General features: G+C 44.1%; 3 protein-coding genes across 7 annotated transcripts; 1 reads left to right on the top strand and 2 right to left on the bottom strand.

Moving 5' to 3' along the window:
• Window positions 1–570: 570 nt before the first annotated feature.
• colgalt1a (collagen beta(1-O)galactosyltransferase 1a) lies at window positions 571–7,476 on the bottom strand. Its single transcript, XM_069703001.1, has 12 exons — window positions 7,041–7,476; window positions 4,538–4,648; window positions 4,306–4,423; window positions 3,588–3,722; window positions 3,283–3,487; window positions 3,049–3,168; window positions 2,799–2,875; window positions 2,562–2,668; window positions 2,323–2,455; window positions 2,113–2,240; window positions 1,806–2,012; window positions 571–1,719 (listed from the first exon to the last, which is right to left on the bottom strand). Exons 1-12 carry the CDS (start codon window positions 7,262–7,264, stop codon window positions 1,452–1,454), a joined length of 1,833 nt encoding a protein of 610 aa, XP_069559102.1. The 5' UTR covers window positions 7,265–7,476; the 3' UTR covers window positions 571–1,451.
• Window positions 7,477–7,521: 45 nt separating this feature from the next.
• Window positions 7,522–11,971, bottom strand: pgls (6-phosphogluconolactonase). Of its 3 annotated transcripts, XM_069703009.1 has the most exons (7): window positions 11,787–11,971; window positions 11,575–11,695; window positions 10,434–10,718; window positions 10,228–10,335; window positions 9,631–9,732; window positions 8,781–8,921; window positions 7,522–8,389 (listed from the first exon to the last, which is right to left on the bottom strand). In XM_069703009.1, the coding sequence occupies exons 1-7, from the start codon at window positions 11,882–11,884 to the stop codon at window positions 8,243–8,245; spliced, it is 1,002 nt and encodes a 333-aa protein (XP_069559110.1). In that variant the 5' UTR covers window positions 11,885–11,971; the 3' UTR covers window positions 7,522–8,242. The 3 variants fall into 3 exon arrangements, with proteins under 3 accessions (XP_069559110.1, XP_069559111.1, XP_069559112.1); XM_069703010.1 differs by lacking the exon at window positions 11,787–11,971 and having other exon boundaries at window positions 11,095–11,688; XM_069703011.1 differs by lacking the exon at window positions 11,787–11,971 and having other exon boundaries at window positions 11,579–11,687.
• LOC138623457 (zinc finger protein-like) lies at window positions 11,869–17,135 on the top strand. 3 transcript variants are annotated; one of them, XM_069703008.1, is made up of 5 exons: window positions 11,869–11,954; window positions 12,260–12,362; window positions 14,939–15,075; window positions 15,261–15,366; window positions 15,457–17,135. In XM_069703008.1, exons 2-5 carry the CDS (start codon window positions 12,320–12,322, stop codon window positions 16,065–16,067), a joined length of 897 nt encoding a protein of 298 aa, XP_069559109.1. In that variant the 5' UTR covers window positions 11,869–11,954; window positions 12,260–12,319; the 3' UTR covers window positions 16,068–17,135. The 3 variants fall into 3 exon arrangements, with proteins under 3 accessions (XP_069559109.1, XP_069559106.1, XP_069559105.1); XM_069703005.1 differs by lacking the exon at window positions 11,869–11,954 and adding an exon at window positions 11,965–12,138; XM_069703004.1 differs by lacking the exons at window positions 11,869–11,954; window positions 12,260–12,362 and adding an exon at window positions 13,462–14,654.
• The last annotated feature ends 377 nt before the right edge of the window (window positions 17,136–17,512 follow it).

Here is a 17,512-nt window from a genome sequence, read left to right as displayed (position 1 = left end):
TTCTTACATACCTCAGACAGATAATTCGGTAGATTAAAGTTCTTCACGTAATGAATAAATGAGTTATTCATCTTTGCAATGAGTACTTGGATAGGGGTGACTTCAAATGAGCTATTTAGGTGTAAATATTGATGATTAAAATACATCTGCAAGGCCCTGGACCACACCTAAAGTGCAGTTGAGTTTTGATTGTTACAGCATGATCCTCTAAGACCAAATGATTTGCTAAATGTCCTCCAGCTCGTTGTACTTCACAGCCTGGCTCTGACTTTACAGCTGCAGCAGCACAACTGAGGAGTTCAGCTCTACGTAAATGTCAGTGGCTTTCGGTGACTCCGATCTAAATGTAATAAATGGTTCACAAACACATGCAGTTCACAGTGCACATGGGGTGTAAATGGGTCACAATGAACAGTTAATGCAACAGAGGCCCCTGTCATATCCATCAACTGTTCATTGGCTACCGCATTCAGCTGCCATATTCGCACGATCCGCATTAACAGAGAAAATTGGTTACTCCAACATAATAACATACATAGTATCATAGTAATCACAACTTCAGTCTTTTAAAAATAAAACACTTTATTCTTTGTTGGCACGATGCACCACTAACATGTTTGTGCACAATCAGACGGTGAATGGTTCCCATCAATGCTCTCCAGAAATTCACTTCTTCAGAGGTCCAGCCATGTGAGGGGAAACCATGACAGAATAAATAAGCTGAGAAGCACGACCAGACTTTACAGCTAATCTTAGGTAGGTACCTTTAAAAAAAGCCCGCCACATTGGACATGCGGGGGGGTGACAAATTGCACTGGTAGTATAGTCGTATTTCTGCAAATCCATGATTCTGATTTAACAGCAACTGTTGTTTATGTGTTTTGTTGCTTTGATAAGTCTGGCTAATGATTATTGAAAACACACTAGTATAAAGTTGAAAAGAAAATACTAAAGCTCAAAGTGAAAGTCCTCAGTGAACAAAAACAAGTTGACTTGCAATGAATTGCTGTGCTGAGTCTTGATTTTGCTCCATAATATAGAGTGAAGTTGTAGCATAATTAATTAGGAGTCTTAAGGATTTAAAGCATTTCACAGTGTGATGTCAGATTAGGACAAGTGAAACGACACAGTCCAGTTTCATTCCTTACTAAAACATATGCTTGTCTCTGTATGACAGACAGAAGTTGGGTACTGCAAATGCCACTCCAAATGGCAAGTCTAGTGCCTTTATCAAGTAAAACCGACAAACTGACAACGTGACAGAAAACCTAAGATGCGTATGATCCCTTTTTCAACTTGTCTCATCTGATAAATTAAATCTTTCTATCAACTTTGATGTCACATCCCTGCTCTGATGCAAAATCAAAAAGATCAAGAATGAAACATGAATTAAAAAAAACAAAAAGAAGGTTTTTGACTTATGCACCGCCAAGGCTCTAGCTCAGTTCCTCTCATAGCTCGTCCCGTGCCGTACTGTCTAAAGGGGACTGGAGCACATCCGAGTTCTTGGCCTCGCTGCTGATCTCGGCCTGCTCCCGAGTTTTTCCTGAGCGTGCCCTGTCCCAGTCTGTCCGGACCTTGTCATTGTCCCACACAGTGGAGGTCTCAGTGTCGCTGATGTAGCCAGAGTCGCCTGTATAGTGTGTCGGATACACGAGGAGAGGCTCTGCGGAAAATGCCTTCAGGTCCCTGGTTTCAAACTGTTCCATGTAGTCAGACCTGAGGAGGAGAAGACAAGGTTAATAAAACTCCAGAGCAAAAGTGTACATGTTCTGTGTGTGTACTTGCACGAGATAAACACCTACACAGGATGTTTGTTGTACATGATGGGAAGAAACTCATCCACTGGCAAAATCCTCTTCAGTGGTTCTGCTTTCAAAAGCTTCTCAGCACCCTGTAATGATATCATATAGCCTAATGTCCAATATGAATAATCTGCTTCCACTATGTTGTGTATATTTGGCACTGCTTTCTCCGGGTGATCCACTTGCATTCTCTTCCGACCGATATAACTGGAAGAAAAGAACAGATAGGAGTGGTGAGAGAAGACTGCAAAATGTAGGAGAAAAAAAAAGAGGAAAATTGAAGAATGTAAAGGAAGTAAAAGCTCACATTAGATCCCAGTCCAGTCCTTCTTGTTCCACCTCGCTCATCAAGTTCATCAAGCGACGTTTGAAGAAGATCTCGAAGCGCAGGTCGTCTTCAATCACCAGAGAGGTGTGCAAGCGTCGCTCAACAACCTAAGGCCAGGTATAGATTTATTAATAAGTCATCCATATGTCTGGTTCACAGATGTTCAAATTCGTGTCTTCTGGGCTTTACCTCTTTCCAGATTTTGTAGTGGGAAAGAAAGCAGCCCAGCTCTCCCTTTGTCAGTGGTCGACCGTGATAAGGGTCGCTGTATCCAGGGAGCATGTGGATGCCCATAGTATGAATCTCACTGATATTCATCGCTCTGAAGTAAAGAAAGAAGAAAACAGTGACACTTTGTTGATCGGAGAGCGCAGGCAGTTCGGTTTACCACATAAGGGAAACGTATTCATTAGACAGAATGAACTTACTTTCCATCGACAGCTGGAATGACCTTACAAGCAATCTCCTGCTCGTACAGCGTCTTCAGCATTCGATCTCGTCGGTCGGTCCGCCTCTGCAGGTTTATCATAAACACCTACACAGGATGCAGCAGCAGAGCCCGTCCATGTAATTGCAGGTTTTTAACAGCAGGGGGAGGCGTTAAGCACAGAAATAGATAGAGGGCCATTTTTGCAGATTCCATCTTCACCTCACTCCTTACTCACCTCATCAAAGCCCAGTTTGTCAGGTTGTTTTCTAGGAACACGTATGTGTTTGGAAGGCATCACTGGGGAATTTCGCACTACATAGTCACAGGGAAGATGGATGCAGAAATGCTTTGAATGATACGTAGAAACCCATGCTGAAAGTTTATTAGATGAAGCAGTGGAAAGTAGAATACGGACTTAAAGCCAGTGGAAAAAAGGAAGTTGGTTGCACAAGTAAAGCCATTCAGTCTGAATGCAAGCTGCTCACCATTAACTTCCAACACGGAGTGCAAGAAGCTGTCAGCTTCATCTTGCAAAGTATTGTGGGAGCGCAGTGGCACAGGGAAGTAACCATAGGTCTCCTTGTTACATACAAACATTTGAACATCTGGAGAGAGCAAGAGACAGAAAGGTTAATCAGGTGATGCACTATTTATGTAAAAGCGCTCACAGCCAAATGTGTAATGTAGATTTAAAATCGAAGCACTAAATTGTAAAATACCTGCCATCCGAGCAGAGAATGCAAACACAATGATGTCATCAAAAGCCCAGCTGTATTGCGGGTGTGGAGGGTGAAAGGCCAGCTGCCTGGAAGCCTCCTTCCTGAGGTCTATCAGGAACGTGGAGTGGACCATGGGAACGGCAAAACAGCCCTTCCGCACCTGCTTCCTCATGGGTATGTAGGCAGGGGTCCGCTTATAGTAACCCTGAGGACGGAGGGTGGAGTTCAGAGAGCATTCGATCAAATTTGCCCTTTTTGCAAACACCAAACACACAAGCAGGTACACTTAATTATCATAACATCACCTGGGAGGTCATTCCACACCAGAAGTTTGAATAGGCCGCGCGGGATTCGAGCATCGGAGCGATAATCGTCTTATTCTCTTTCATGAGCTTCCACAGCACGTTGGGGTTGGTGAGGAGGTTATCGCAGTCCACCAGCTACACAAAGCAGAGAAGAAAAACCGTAAAATACGTTCGTGAGGAGAAATTTATGTGCGGCGCACCGTGAAGCTAGGCATCCGACACAAGAAACGCTGAACAAGTCATGAAGGTGAAATGGGTGCACTGGAACTTAGTGGTAATGGACACGTAAAAAAAAAACAAAAAAAAACAGAGACTTTTTATTTCAATTTTGTTTTCAAGCTGACAAGAAAAAGCTCAGAGCATAACAATAGTGTAGCACTGAACGTACAGCACTTCAAAATTATACCCCACTGAAACGAGGCAATGTGGGTTGGGCTGAGGAATACAAATAGAAATGTGTTCAGTGCTGAATTTAAGGTTCAAGAAATGGACTGGAAGATAAACTTTAACCATAAGAGTCAAAGTATAACTGGGTCAACGTTCGACCCCCAGAGCTCCTATTAAATAACAACTGTGCTGTTGCTTTGGACTTGATTCTGCACTTGTCCTTCTGCTGCTATAATTGAATGATATAATAGTATGGGTGAAAGCAATGGCTCAATGCTTAAAATGGAAACATTTTCTTTTGTGAGTGTAAAGAGTAGTTTTGCTGACCCACCATAAAGTAGTCTGCCCACATCTCCCGAGCGGACTCCAGAGCGACTTGCCGAAGCTTCATTACATGTTCATAACGGAGATCTGTCCACTGCTTCGGACCGTCCTCGTGCTCGTAACGTCTGCAAAAGACATTTTGATTTTAATCGGACTCATTTTATGCACCGTGGGAGCCCTCCGAGCATAAAAAAACCCCAAAAAAAACCCAGCACCTCCAACTTCAGTAAGTAACCAACCTGGGTTCCTCCTTTGGCCTCCACTCCACATAATGGTAATGGCTCTGTAACTTTACAAGCCAGTCCCGCAGAACGGCTGTGGTGTTGTCCTCATTATGATCAGTTGCTACCCTGTTGATATATAACAAATGTAAATGATTGGAATAAACTGTTTCAACATCAGGGAGATTGAACATGACCAACGCAGGAGGCTAAGGAAACGGAACAATAGTTGAATGTAGCACAACGGCCCGGGTTCAAGCTAAGACGAGAGTTGAAAGACAAAACCATGAATCAAATAACAATGGTCCTGTGTTCACTTTTTGTAAACTCGTTGTCTGCAGCTGTGGGAACTAACACGAGTGTTAACGATACCAACATGAAAAAAAACCAAAAAACAACATAGAACATGAAGCCGATATCATTTTGGGGTAGTATCTCGAAGGACTGTTGCACAAAAGAAATGTAAATCACAACAGCGCAACATGACAGAAGTGAAATCTTTGCCCGCAATAGACTAGAACGTAAGGACATGATTTAAACTGGCTGAAATCATTTGTGAGGCAAACTAAATGTTAGTGAAGTTCGACTGCCTGCATGTTTGATCTGATTCTGCAAATTGAAATCAAGCCACATGTAATTCTATCTGCCCGAATCTTCCCGTCAAGGAAGTAAGAAATCAAGCTACAACCCAACATCCACGCTTTCTCAGCCAGTTCATTTCTTTGTGTGGGCCAACCGTCTTGGCTTCAAAACTGCACTATGGCCAGCTGGGTTTGTATTTTACTCATGTGGACGACGGCCAGGAGGGGTTCTCTCGAAAGATTTCGCATGGATCTGCGAGAACACTGCGGCCCCTCGCTAAACCATTTCTTCCCTTTCATTCCTGCCGTCCATCCTTCAGGGTCCTCAAGCTTTGAAATACACCAAGCTCTCCTGTTCATGTTCAGATAAAACTAATATTTATTCAAAGCACGGTTTCTATGTAGTGCTCGTACTCTAAACATACAACTACCAGCTGCGCGTTACTTCTCTCTGTTGCAGCAGAGACGGAGGCCAAATTGCAGACACCAAAGTTTTAAATGAGTGTTTGGCCAGTTGTGATTCTGAGGCTGTGGCTTTGCTTACAGACAGCTGCAAAAAGGCTCCAGCAAAACGCGTACAACATGTAGTGTTTACAACATCACGGCTGTTTGCATTTTTCCAGGTGTGACTCAATGTGCTTACACAGCATGTCAAACCAAACGGCCATTACCGCAAACAATTTTACAAGAAGAGCTTTAATACCACCAAACAAAAAAAAAAGCAACAAAAAAAAAAAAAAAGATGAATGGTAACAGATTCGCTCTTGAAGTGAAACTTGTTCATCGGGTCAGTGAGTGAAAGGCACACATCTCTGAGGCCCTCAGGCAAGTCAGGCAAACTGCTCTGAGCTCAGGGTACAATTGCGGGTGGGCTGTTGGAGCATGTTGTTTAGTTATTACGCGAGAAGCGCCACCCCTTTCACTTCCTTCGGCTTCTGCCTGGGCTTGACAGATGGATGTTTAAATTGTCTATAACATAAATTTGCACAATTACGAGATGATATGCCAAGAAATTCAGTTTGATTGACAGAGAGGATTCAAAATTGTTAGGTCGGGAAAATTACCTACAGAAACACATGTTTAGTGAACCATGAGTATGCACAGCGAGGTTTTAGTTTCCATCATCACTTCACATTTAGAGAGTTGATCTGTCCTTAAAAAGGAAGATAGGCAAACTGTCCCCTCCTGTTTTTCTTAATTACAGATGAACATAAATTAAGGAAAATGTCCCGAAGAGGTAATTAGTGTTGTTTTTCCACACATAAAAATGCCATCAAAACTTCACAAATGAGGGCTAAAGCTTTTCCAGAGTGACATCTTTGGCCCGTTAAATGTAGGCTATGTAACATGCATCAATCAACGTAGTTAAGAGGAAGAGAAGACACGGACTGTGGGAGATGAAGTCTGCCTTAAAGCTACATGTGTGCATTACACACAGCACAAACTCAACAGTTTCATTTGCGTGTTCAAAATCACAGAGCTCCCCTTTATGGCCAAATCAGTCCCCTCCCCTCCACGTATGCAGATCGATGCAGTGCACCGCTACTCTGATGAGCTCCGCGGCCAGATGGGATCACCCCTGTCCAAAAATGGTGGCTCCTTAAAGTTGCCGTTATATCCGTAGTCTGAACTCGGCGTTGGGATCCTGCTTGTTGAGATTTGTGGGTTATTTCTCTGAGCAACATTAACTTGGCTTTGTTTCCAAAGCCATCTTGCTGCCCCGTCAGTCTCTGCGGGTCCAGCCCCCTTTTTTTTTTTCTTTCCTTCCCCCCCCCCCCCTCTTCCCCTAAAATCAGCAAGGTATGCATACAGCTATTATTCATAAGATAAAAAAAAAAAAAAAAAAAAAAAAAAAAAGCTTCGGCTTTAGCGACGGGAAGTTAGTTATTAGCTGCTAAACAGCTCTCGCAGAAATCTGACATTTCTGAGAAACAACTTACCAGAGAGCCATGCGGTCCTTGGGATAGTTGAGGCGCTCGATGGTGCCCAGGAAATACGGCAAAGAGTGCTCGGAGTTTCGGCAAATGAGGGCGAGGAGGACCCGGGGAGCGAGGAGCGGGGACTCGGGGCTCCAGCGCTCCTCCGCAAAATATCCCCGAGCAGGACTGCAGCAGGACAGGAGGAAGAGGAGCAGAGCGGCGGGCAGGACGGCGGGCCCGGGCATTGCGATGTACCGATTGTGGATTATAAAGTAATGCACAGGTGGGTGACGGTTGTGGCTCGTGAGGAGCTGCAGAAAAGTTGTTTCTTTACTTCATTACAGATCAAGAAAGTCCGTGCGGAGCCGCTCCTGATGTGACAGCAGTGCGGGGCTGAGCTTTAAAGGGGTGGGGCGTGCTTCCGTCTTAAAGGGGATGGACTACGAGGTTCGACTGCACAGTAAACACAAGAGGCAAATGCTCAATTTACTTTATTTAAAAAAAAATAATAATAATTTTTTTTTATTGCTAATAAAAGTAAGTGTTTTGGCTGGTCAATGAGCAACAAAAAGATCCAAACGAAAGCGTATTTTCAGCGTGTGAGGTGTGTGACTTTTACAAAAGGATGCGAAGGCAACCAGACATATTGACATAGTAACTTGGGTTAATTATCCGTTTGGTGAAACTGAATCTTTTATGAATTTCCTACACTTCACAGCCAAAATACTTCATATTTAAAAAGGTCCCATTCAGCCGGGTCTTACGTCATATTTACGCTTTCAATAATTTGTCTGATGATTTTTCCATCAAAATGTCTCCCACTTCGTAGAAAAGCTGATTCTCAGTGTGTAACTTTCTCGTTGCCACGGGACACTTGTGTTTGTTCCACAACTGTATTGTGAATAGCTTCTGGTGTCAAACATTATTCTACACAGTGGACAGAAAGCAAAACACAATTTGAGTGGAAGTTAACTTTAAACCACACTTGAATAAATTGAAACCCCTTCCAGACCACACACACACACACAATCAAATACACAATAAGTGCTGCATTACAAAAGTGCCCTTATCTTTTTTTTTTTTTTTTTTTTTGTTCATCTCAGTATCCTAACTCTCTGCAGTATCTCATCTAAAGTAGGAATGTGCTGCACTATGTTCCAGTTGCAGCCTCTCCATTCAGGTTTAAACAGTGTTGCCCTCCTGCCTTTACGAGGCAGACAGCCCTACAGTTTGGCCCCTGAGCCTGCCCTCTCTACCTGGATAGTTAAGGAGGCAGCTGCAGGGTCATCAACAAGCCAGAACAGCTCTCCTGTGGTTGGGACAACACGGGCCGCTGGAAACGCTGGACCCTCTCTACCCTCCAGCACCTCCTGCACAAAAAAAAAAAAAAAAAAAAAAAGGTAACTGTATTAGAGTACAACAGCACTGTTACATAACTCGGTAATATAATCTGTTCCTGCTGGGCCAGTAGGTCATAAAAGCACCGATTCATGAATTATTTGATTGTTTTCAGTCATCTGGAACTGAATCAAAGCGTAAATCTGTGTTTCCATTAATACTTTTTCTTCTTCACATCTTCGGTTTCTACTGGTCCCACCCCATTTGGCAACTACTAAATCATGTGACTGAACCCACCAAAGCTTGTTTATTTAATTGGTTTTGCATGTGAACCCACTTTAAGCTGATTTATTGTGTGGAGGAAATAGCAGAGTTATCATATTTGAATTTGAAATGTGCACTTTGGATAAAAGTAAACGTTACCTTCAAAACGGGTGCTTTGCTACCTCCCGTTGACACAAAAGCCACACAGCGTGCAGAGTTCACCACTGGAAAGGTCATGGTTACGCGCTGTGGCGGTGGTTTGGGAGAGTCGCTGATAGGAGCCACGATCTTCTTGGTTTCCTAAATATGGGGTACACCCAAACCCAATCATCTGTCATATCACTAAAAAGTGTCAACGTGAGAACCATAACCAAAGACTACACTTTGAAATTAACGCTCAAGTATGTACTGTAACATGAGGCTGATTATCACACACATATGTGAAAAGAGATGCCGGTAAAGATCCAAATTTTTTTTTTTTAGGTTTTGCCAAAATTAAAAACCATCAATGATCCATACAGTCAAGGGAGTGACTTGGAAAACATACGAAAAGCAGACTGTTCTTTTAGACCAGCAAAAGAGGAAATCTCATCCAAGAGTAGACCCAAACACGCCGCCTTAAATAATAGCCCTGTCAGAAATAAATTAAACAAAGTGCTTCAATGCGCTCTTCAGAAAGAGTCCTTATTTCTAGAACTGAGAGGTGATTCGCAGAAACATTTGCAGAATCCACAGCACCCTGTAATTCAGTGTTGAGCGACAAACTTATAGTCGTGCCTAAAACAGTAACGCTGTTGAACATGGTTTAACATCCCAGCATGAAATTATGTTTTTAGGGTCATAATGATACACAATGCTGCGACATATAAAAGTCATGAGCTTTTCAATGAAATACGAAACATCTGTTCCCCAACAAAGCCACAATTCCGTCTCCACTCATTCTTTCTCCAAAGAATCCGAGAGATTCGCTTGTGGAAGAGACAGATTTTCCCTGAAGTGCGGCACTCACCTCCAGAAGAGGGTGGTCTGGGAAGAGGGAACAGGTGTGTCCATCGGGCCCCATGCCGAGCAGTAACACGTCAAACACCGGGAAGTCGTCATCCGGGAAGACCTGAGAGTAACCGATCCAATATTTAATTCAATTCAGAACTTTATTACAGACAAAAACACCACATAAAACACATACAGACGTAATAGATATACTAGTATCCCGCTGAGATTGGTGGTGTGTCCAATTAAACCACGAGAGATGAGAGGACGTTGGCTTGTGCATACTTCATAAAGCATATCATCATCATTTGAGCTTTGTTTTGCGATAAAAATGAGCAAAATATTTGACCCTATTGCAGACCCCAAAAGTATTATCAGACAATTTAAAGTCAGAACATTTTCAACATTTGCCCCCCCCTCACACTTTTTTTTGGTTCTGCATCGTGACAACACTTACACTCACAATGTATTTGCTATTTTGTTCCACACGTACACAACACATATATTAAGGAGATGCTGGAGACCAGCACTGCATGCACTGAGGACCACAAGATCATCTCATACTTTTAGTATCACCTGCTTTCAATACTGTAAAAATTCAAAGGTCGATCTGCACCTCTTTCAGTTTGCGGGTATAATCCTCAGCACAGTTGTTCACCGGCAGCGAGGAGTCGATGGTTAGGATCCCGCTGTCAGGGATGTTGACTTTGGAGAACAACTGAGTCTGTCAAATTAGGAAATGACATCTTGTTTACGGTGTAATAAAATGACATAAATCAGTGTTAGCACAAGGCACGCGAAGAAACACTGCCGCACAGATACCTTGTACAGCCCGTAGGTGCTCTCTGGGTCATCGGATGGAACCAGTCGCTCGTCGCAGAAACCAACCACCCACTTGCTGCAGTCCAGCCGTGGCAGGTCGAGCAGCTCTTTACTGAGCATGCCCACGAGGCTTCCTCCAGAGAGGCCCAGGGTGAACCTGCCACCAGAGGCCACGGCCTTCTCGGCCCGGGACGTCACCAGATGGGCCAGGGCCGGTCCGAGCTCCGCTGAAGAGGGGAAGACCACGACTCTTCTTCCAGCCATGAGAGCGCTGTGTGAGGAGGGCTGACGAGGCAGAAGAGAATAATGAAGAAACACGCATGAGGAAATCAATTGCCAAACAATTTTGCAAGTCATCATGATGTGTCTGCAAATATTCCCTTTAAGTCATCTAATAACTATTCAAATCTATTGCGTTACTGATGATAAAGACCCTCTTTCGAGGTATTGCGTCAAACCTTTAACAGGATTATCTTTGTAATTAAGACTGGGACTGTTCAAAATGAGGACTGGACACCACACTAGTAACCACAACGGGATTAATGCATCAGCGACTATCAGAAATATGAGGAAGAAATGCCGCTTATTTATGGACCTCTTAAAGCCAACCAGACACGCAATCTTTTACGCAACACTTTTCCAAATAACAAAGTTTTCAAACCTGTTCGTGGGAATCTCAATAGCAGATGGACATGAGGATTTTCAGTCGGCAAATATAAGCCGCAGACGGACGGACTTCCTGAAACGAGTTTCCACCGACCAATCACACGTGTCTGTCCCAGACGCACTGCAATCTGGTCAGTGTAGTTCCCATCAAAGTAGCACCAGCGAAATCAAAAGTTATCTTATCGAAGTAAAAAGGGGGCAATACTCATAACACGGGGAATATTGGGATTTAATTGTTTTTTTTTAAACATAATAGATTGCTGCTGATGTGAACAGAGAAATACTTGTTAATATTACAACTAATTGTAGTTTTGCGTGTGATTGCGGTGCTTCCTCCGAGCCACCAGGTGGAAATACTGTATCCGTGTCAACCACCTGAGTTTTTGATTGATCTTTTAGGCTTTTAGGTGGAACGCAGCTCCTCCAGCGCACCACATTACAAGTTCGGTATTCAACAGTGACCGTAAAAGCGTACTCGCCGCCACAGCTCGTCTGCGTGCCTGCCTCCGGCGTGTCGCAGAAAACCCGAAACATGTCGACAGTCTTCTCTTTCCAGGCGCAGCTCGTCTCCATCATGGACGCGCTGTCCAAAACAGCTGTAATGGAAATAAGCAAACTGGTCGAAATCGAGTCGAAGATGCTGAAAATAGAGATAACACGGGGGCGCAACGAAATCGCCTCGCTCACAGAGAAACTGCAGCTGATGGAGAAACTGCTTTATATCGCGCAGGGAGGCAGGCACGAGGCGGCGGCGGCGGCGGTAGCAGCGGCGGCGGCGGCGGCATGCTCCGTGGTTAGGGACCCTTCAGAAAACGCAGCGTTGGAGTCTGACAGCACAAGACCTGTCATAAAAAGGTAGGCTGTGCTTGTTGATTCCCGTACGTTTCTGTGCAGGAGACCGTGTAGGATGCAGGGTTTTCATCCTCATAATGACCTTTGCTGGTGTGTTTGATCGTTGCGCGCTAGTGAAAGCCCATGGGAAAGTTCCTCCCCTGAGATGAGCAGTTTGCATTTAAGCGAATCGCATGCCGCAACAGAAGTAAGTCTACACTGATTACGCAGAACTATTATTACAAATGTCCTTGTGTTGTATGTACTGTGTCCTGCGTTTGTAAAGAGGCGTTTGCAATGTTTACACTTTTCCCCCCTTTTCTCATCAGCTGTCAAACCTACCGAAAGAGCAGCCTGAACTGATAGTGGTAAAAGAAGAGCGGTTAGAGATGGACATTGAAAACACTGAACATGATAAGACGAGCAAAACCAGTGAGTATTGCTCATGGTTAATACGTTTTGATGCACGGTAATGCGTGTGCAAATTTTGAACTGGGAAAGTGCCTTTTTGTATCATTGAATTCACCTGAAGTAATTTTATTTTTTGTTGAATTGCTGCATCGCAGGCACCTTATGCTCATCATAATATGTGCTCTGGAAATGGTTTCTTACGGGATGGAAACTTCAGCAACACGCTTTTACAGTCGGTCCTGATCAGTTAGGTGCCCTATAGGCAACAAGCAAGCTGTTCGCTGCGACCTTTTGCATTACTGCCAGTTCCACAACCTTCCTTGAGAAGGTGTCTGCAAATGTCCCAGCAAATATCTCAAAAGTGCTTTTGAAGAGAGAAGTATAGCCTAAGCTAAATATTTTCAGAATTTTAGCACGTCCATCTTCTATCTACAGGAAGGGAAGCAGTCACAGACATCCAGAAGAGTACAGACGCGATGCAGCATCCCGAACCCACCGCAGAACACCAGCCGCCTCTGTTCACTGATAGCTTTGTGGCCGCGAACATCCAGTCGACTCTCGCTGCACCACAGAGGAGGGAGACACACTGGAATCCACAGGTTACGCCTGCACACACAAACCTAGAGGCTGGAAAAAGCTTGGCTCATAATGTGGTCTCCCAAAGCCTAAGCGTTGTCAGGAATATGAAGCTTCACAACTTGAGGAACTCGACTGCCAAGAGGTTCGGCTGCTTGCAATGCGGCAAGAGCTTCAGATGCTTCAGTCAGCTTGAAATACACCAGAGAAGCCACACGGGAGAAAAACCGTTTAGATGCACGCTGTGTGGAAAGCGATACGCACAAAAAGGGCACCTGTACACACACCAGCGCACGCACACGGGAGAGAAGCCGTATCGCTGTCCGATCTGTGGAAAGGGCTTCATTCAGAAATGCACCCTCGATATGCATCAGCGCACTCACACGGGAGAAAAGCCCTTCGTTTGTATCAAATGTGGCAAAGGTTTTACAAAGAACTGTAATCTGAAAAAACACCTCGCAGTGCACCTTGATCCTACTTTGAACGTATATGCAAGTGAATCCAGTGCGCCAACGTTCAGTGGGACATTCATAAATGGAAACACCTAAAGCACAAAGCACCACTGGAGGTAACTTCTCCAGCTGTTTGATTTGGAAATATTTTGCGGGAAAATAATAAATCTATGCTCCAGATTTGAGTGTGTGTCCTCTGCTTCATATCCAGCGCTCAAATATGAAGAAAATGTATGAAATGATCCAAAATTTTAATCGCGTTACAGTATACAAATTCACAATTAGATCACAGTATGGAGAAACAGAACTTTTTGTGAAGACTGAACAAATCAATCCATTTCTTATTTTATAGATTATTGTTCACACCATTTTAGGCATTTAGAAAAAAAAAACGACACTGTGAATGATTTGTACCTATTAATATGAATTATGATACCAAAATATGCTGATATTTATTGTGTTTGGGCAATAGAACTGCAGTGTAGTTCTTTATTGTGACCACTGGGGGGGGACACTAAACATTCATGTCTCTACACTGAACATGAACATGCGGATAGACTGAGCAACATAACCCAATAAAATCAGAGAGACACAAGTTTTTGTAATATAATATGCGTGTGTAAATTGTACAAGTATTGTGGCCATTGTATGGCTGCTACGCGGTGCAGGAGGGGTTGACCACAACGTATATTGCTACAGAAACGCCTTTACTGATTTATATACAACAATAATAGTCTTTATAGTGATCTCTTTAATTGATATGAATTGATAGAACTTTTTTTTTTTTTTTTTTTTAATCACTTTTCTCTCGCACTAAAATCAGGTTTCAGCTGGCGTGCTATGTTGCCTTCAAGTGCCCGTCGGAAGCTCGTAAACTGGTGAGGCGAGCGGTGGACCGATTTCCCACAATCCCTTGCAGCACAGCGCTTTCACATAATTTGAGATTTGATCACAGAGACGACGGCGCCACGCAGGAAATCTTTTGCCAACATTTCCAAATACAGCGCTTCCCCTGTCGAGATGATGTGTGACGCCGCAAACCCGTGTTTCCGGACGCAGTTAGCCGCCATCCTGGACAAGCTAACAAAGGCGGCTCTGGTTGAAATAGGCAACCTGGCTGATGAGTGCTCTTCCGTCCTTCACGCCGAGATTTCCCTGCACAAGACGGAGAACGAAGCTCTGAAGAAGCGGTGTTTCTCTCTGGAGGTCCAGCTGAGAGCGGCGAGGGAGGCACCGACCTACCCTGCACACGTCAACAGCGGTGTGAACCGCCGGAACCCAGCAGGTCTGGAACCGGGACGCATTCCTAGACTTCTCTATGGGGGGAGGAGGAGGAGGAGGAGGAGAGGGGGAGGAGAGGGGCGTCATCCAGACCTACATTACTCTATCTGTTTCTGGTACAGCTGGGTTGGGTTAGCTTCAGTGGAGACGACCGCCACCTCTAAATTCTAGAGGTTCACGTTGCTCGTTTTTTATTTTTTTTTTTATTGTATTTTTTTTAATCTTGACGTAAATATGTTGGTGAAAATCCGTATTAAATCCCAATTGTGCGTCTGCTTCCCCCTCCAGAACATCACCAGCCTGTTCCAGCCATAGACGGGGTTTTTGGGAAGGACTGGTGCATGGACCTGTGGAGAGATGAGAAGCTGCCCTCTGACAGGAGAGAGCCACTGGAGACCCCTGCTATGACGAGCATGGGAGCACAGGTCAGTGCCGGTCTTTCTCAAGTCGTGGCCTGGAGGTTGAGAAGCTGGGCTCCGGACTGAGGACTTGCGGAGGGTTTAATTCCTCGTAAAAACGTGCACGTTGCGGGCAAATAATGCATTTTTCTCCCTCAATTCGGTCACACGGCGAGCTGCGTTTATGGATCTTTGCCTCCTCTTTGTGGCAGGCAATCGACATGATGGAGAGAGAACCTGATCTCGTCTTTGTCAAGGAGGAGATATATGACGATCATCCCATCGGTCAGCAGATGAGGCTCGCCGATAACAGAAAACGTAAGTGTGGATTAGAAACGAACAGGAAAAAGAAATGTTACAATCCTGGTGGTTTCTATCATTTTAACTGGATTTCTTCCTCTTTGACAGTTGGGATGTTTGAGGAGGACAACATGCTTCAGAGAACTGTGGACGAGCTGCAGCTTCATCCGGGGGAGTTAAACAACTTCCCCATGACGTCCGACAGTCAAATGCAACAACGTACGCAGCCAACGATTATGGACAAGTTAATAGAGGACGCGACGATGAGCGCCCTGGTCAACAACGCCAATCCTCTTTCAGCCGCCGCGGACTACTCGGGCTACTCCAACAGCACCCACATGAACGCAACCAAAGAAGTCACCGCTCAGCCAAAGCTGGTGAGGCCAGCGAAACAGTTCCAGTGTTTATTCTGCGGGAAAATATTCAACTATTTGAGCAGTTTAAAAGTCCACATCCGGCGGCACTCCGGCGAGAAACCGTTCAGCTGCTCGGTCTGCGGGAAGCGGTTCGCTCAGAAAACCTACCTGAAGCTGCACCAGCGCGTGCACTCGGGGGAAAAGCCGTACAGCTGCCCCGACTGTGGCAAAAGCTTTTCCCAGAAAAGCTCGCTGAACATACACCTTCGAACGCACACTGGCGAGAAACCGTACAGCTGTGTGGATTGCGGGAAATGTTACGCGTACAAGTACGGTTTAAATCACCACCAGTGTTTCAACTGACGGGGGGGTGAACGAGAGGTGCCCCTCTTAAGTCTCAATAAACCTCAAACATGGATGGAATAAACAAGTTGGAAATACTACAATTTATATAAAAGAAAAGCTAATTTTATGGCCTGAACAATTCTGCTGATTGTTACAGCAGCCTGCTCCCCCCCCCCCCCCCCAAAAAAATAGTACAGAGAATATTTTGGTTTTTTTTTCCAGTGTATCGTCTGATTGGTTGGGAGCTTATTACCAAAATTCATTTTTAATGTTAATGAGGAAATTGCCACAGGTCAGATGAGACACAATTGCTGATCCAAACTGCTCCACTTCATTTCACCCATGCACGTGTAAACATGTTCCACATACCTCGTATATCAGGAAACAAAAGGCCTGTTCCAGATAATGCCAAAATAACTGCTTTAGACAGGTTTGGCACACATGTAGCATAAACCTTCACAACTACCTCTGAGCAGCATAGTAGTATTAAAACAACTCTGTTTGTTTCATCGCCCAGGTGTCACCGGTGTTTCTTATTTTTCATACGCCGTGCCTCATTTCTGGACGGCGCGGAGGCCCGTCTCCCTTTCGAAAACCTTATTGTTGTAAAAAAAAAGTTTGACGCGTGTCAAGTCATATTATATTTAAATAAGTTAATAAGTTTCTGTTTTCATGGCCGCATCGTAAATGCAGAAAGCGTTTCCGATACGCAGTAAAACCAAAATTGATTTGTTTATTTTTTACAAAATCATTTATTTTGTATGAACTGTCTATAGGTTTAAACAAATAACTATCTGTTTGAAGCACAAGTTTGGCCTGTAATGATTCCCCTGAACAAACCACGGTGAATTATCCCTTACCAACGAACAAACCTCTCGACCCTCCCCTCTCTGCTCACACCTGCATGCCTTTACGAAGCCCTGGCAGATGTGCTTCGCTCAAGACTCCCCAAGCTGAATATGTAAAGACTCCCGACGATGAAACTGAATCCTGCAACTGCTGTTTTGATTGGACAAAAAAAAAAAAAATCATACTTTAAAAAAAAGGAGTTTCATGGAATAAATTGTACACTACAGAGCGAACATTCATGTGTTTTATTGTAGAAACAGGACAACAAATAAAACACTTAAGTGCTGAATAAAAAACATTTTTGTTCCACTCTCATGACTATTCAAGAACAGTACAGTCTGACTGAGATTCTTGGTATAAACCTGCGATCGGCAGCATTTTCCTTTCCTTCACCGCCGTTGTTTTACCGTTTTATAAATCTTGTAAACGACAACCTCTGAGCTGGAAACCTACATGAGGAAAAAGGCAGGTTTTTGATGAAGAGCATGCAAAAAGACGGGCCTGCTCGGTTCTTTTTTTTTTTTTTTTTTTTTTTTTGCGGGGATTGAGCCGTTGAAAATGTGCCACCTGTTCACGTCCACCTCACGACCTGACGTGTTTAGCAAGACCACAGT

This window comes from Brachyistius frenatus, unplaced genomic scaffold (genome assembly GCF_029030835.1).
Source record: "Brachyistius frenatus isolate BFR_SWC_R1_liver_20210118 unplaced genomic scaffold, ASM2903083v1 Contig_43, whole genome shotgun sequence".
In the NCBI taxonomy this organism is placed as follows: domain Eukaryota; kingdom Metazoa; phylum Chordata; class Actinopteri; family Embiotocidae; genus Brachyistius; species Brachyistius frenatus.
Note: the sequence above shows the minus strand (reverse complement) of the source record. Positions and strands in the feature narration are given on the sequence as shown.

Bases quoted from the DNA above. Each gene is read 5' to 3' on its own strand.
- colgalt1a (XM_069703001.1), bottom strand. From the start codon at position 7,264: ATGCCCGGGCCCGCCGTCCTGCCCGCCGCTCTGCTCCTCTTCCTCCTG. The intron at 2,456-2,561 runs GTAAGTTCATTC...TCTTTACTTCAG, and splicing joins ATTCCAGCTGTCGATGGAAA to AGCGATGAATATCAGTGAGA. The intron at 2,241-2,322 runs GTAAAGCCCAGA...ACCTGGCCTTAG, and splicing joins ACTACAAAATCTGGAAAGAG to GTTGTTGAGCGACGCTTGCA.
- pgls (XM_069703009.1), bottom strand. From the start codon at position 11,884: ATGCCGCCGCCGCCGCCGCTGCTACCGCCGCCGCCGCCGCCTCGTGCC. The intron at 10,719-11,574 runs GTACGCTTTTAC...CTGCCTCGTCAG, and splicing joins CAGACGAGCTGTGGCGGCGA to CCCTCCTCACACAGCGCTCT. The intron at 8,390-8,780 runs GTAACGTTTACT...TTTTTTGTGCAG, and splicing joins GCAAAGCACCCGTTTTGAAG to GAGGTGCTGGAGGGTAGAGA.
- LOC138623457 (XM_069703004.1), top strand. From the start codon at position 14,390: ATGATGTGTGACGCCGCAAACCCGTGTTTCCGGACGCAGTTAGCCGCC. The intron at 14,655-14,938 runs GTCTGGAACCGG...TTCCCCCTCCAG, and splicing joins GAACCGCCGGAACCCAGCAG to AACATCACCAGCCTGTTCCA. The intron at 15,367-15,456 runs GTAAGTGTGGAT...CCTCTTTGACAG, and splicing joins GCTCGCCGATAACAGAAAAC to TTGGGATGTTTGAGGAGGAC.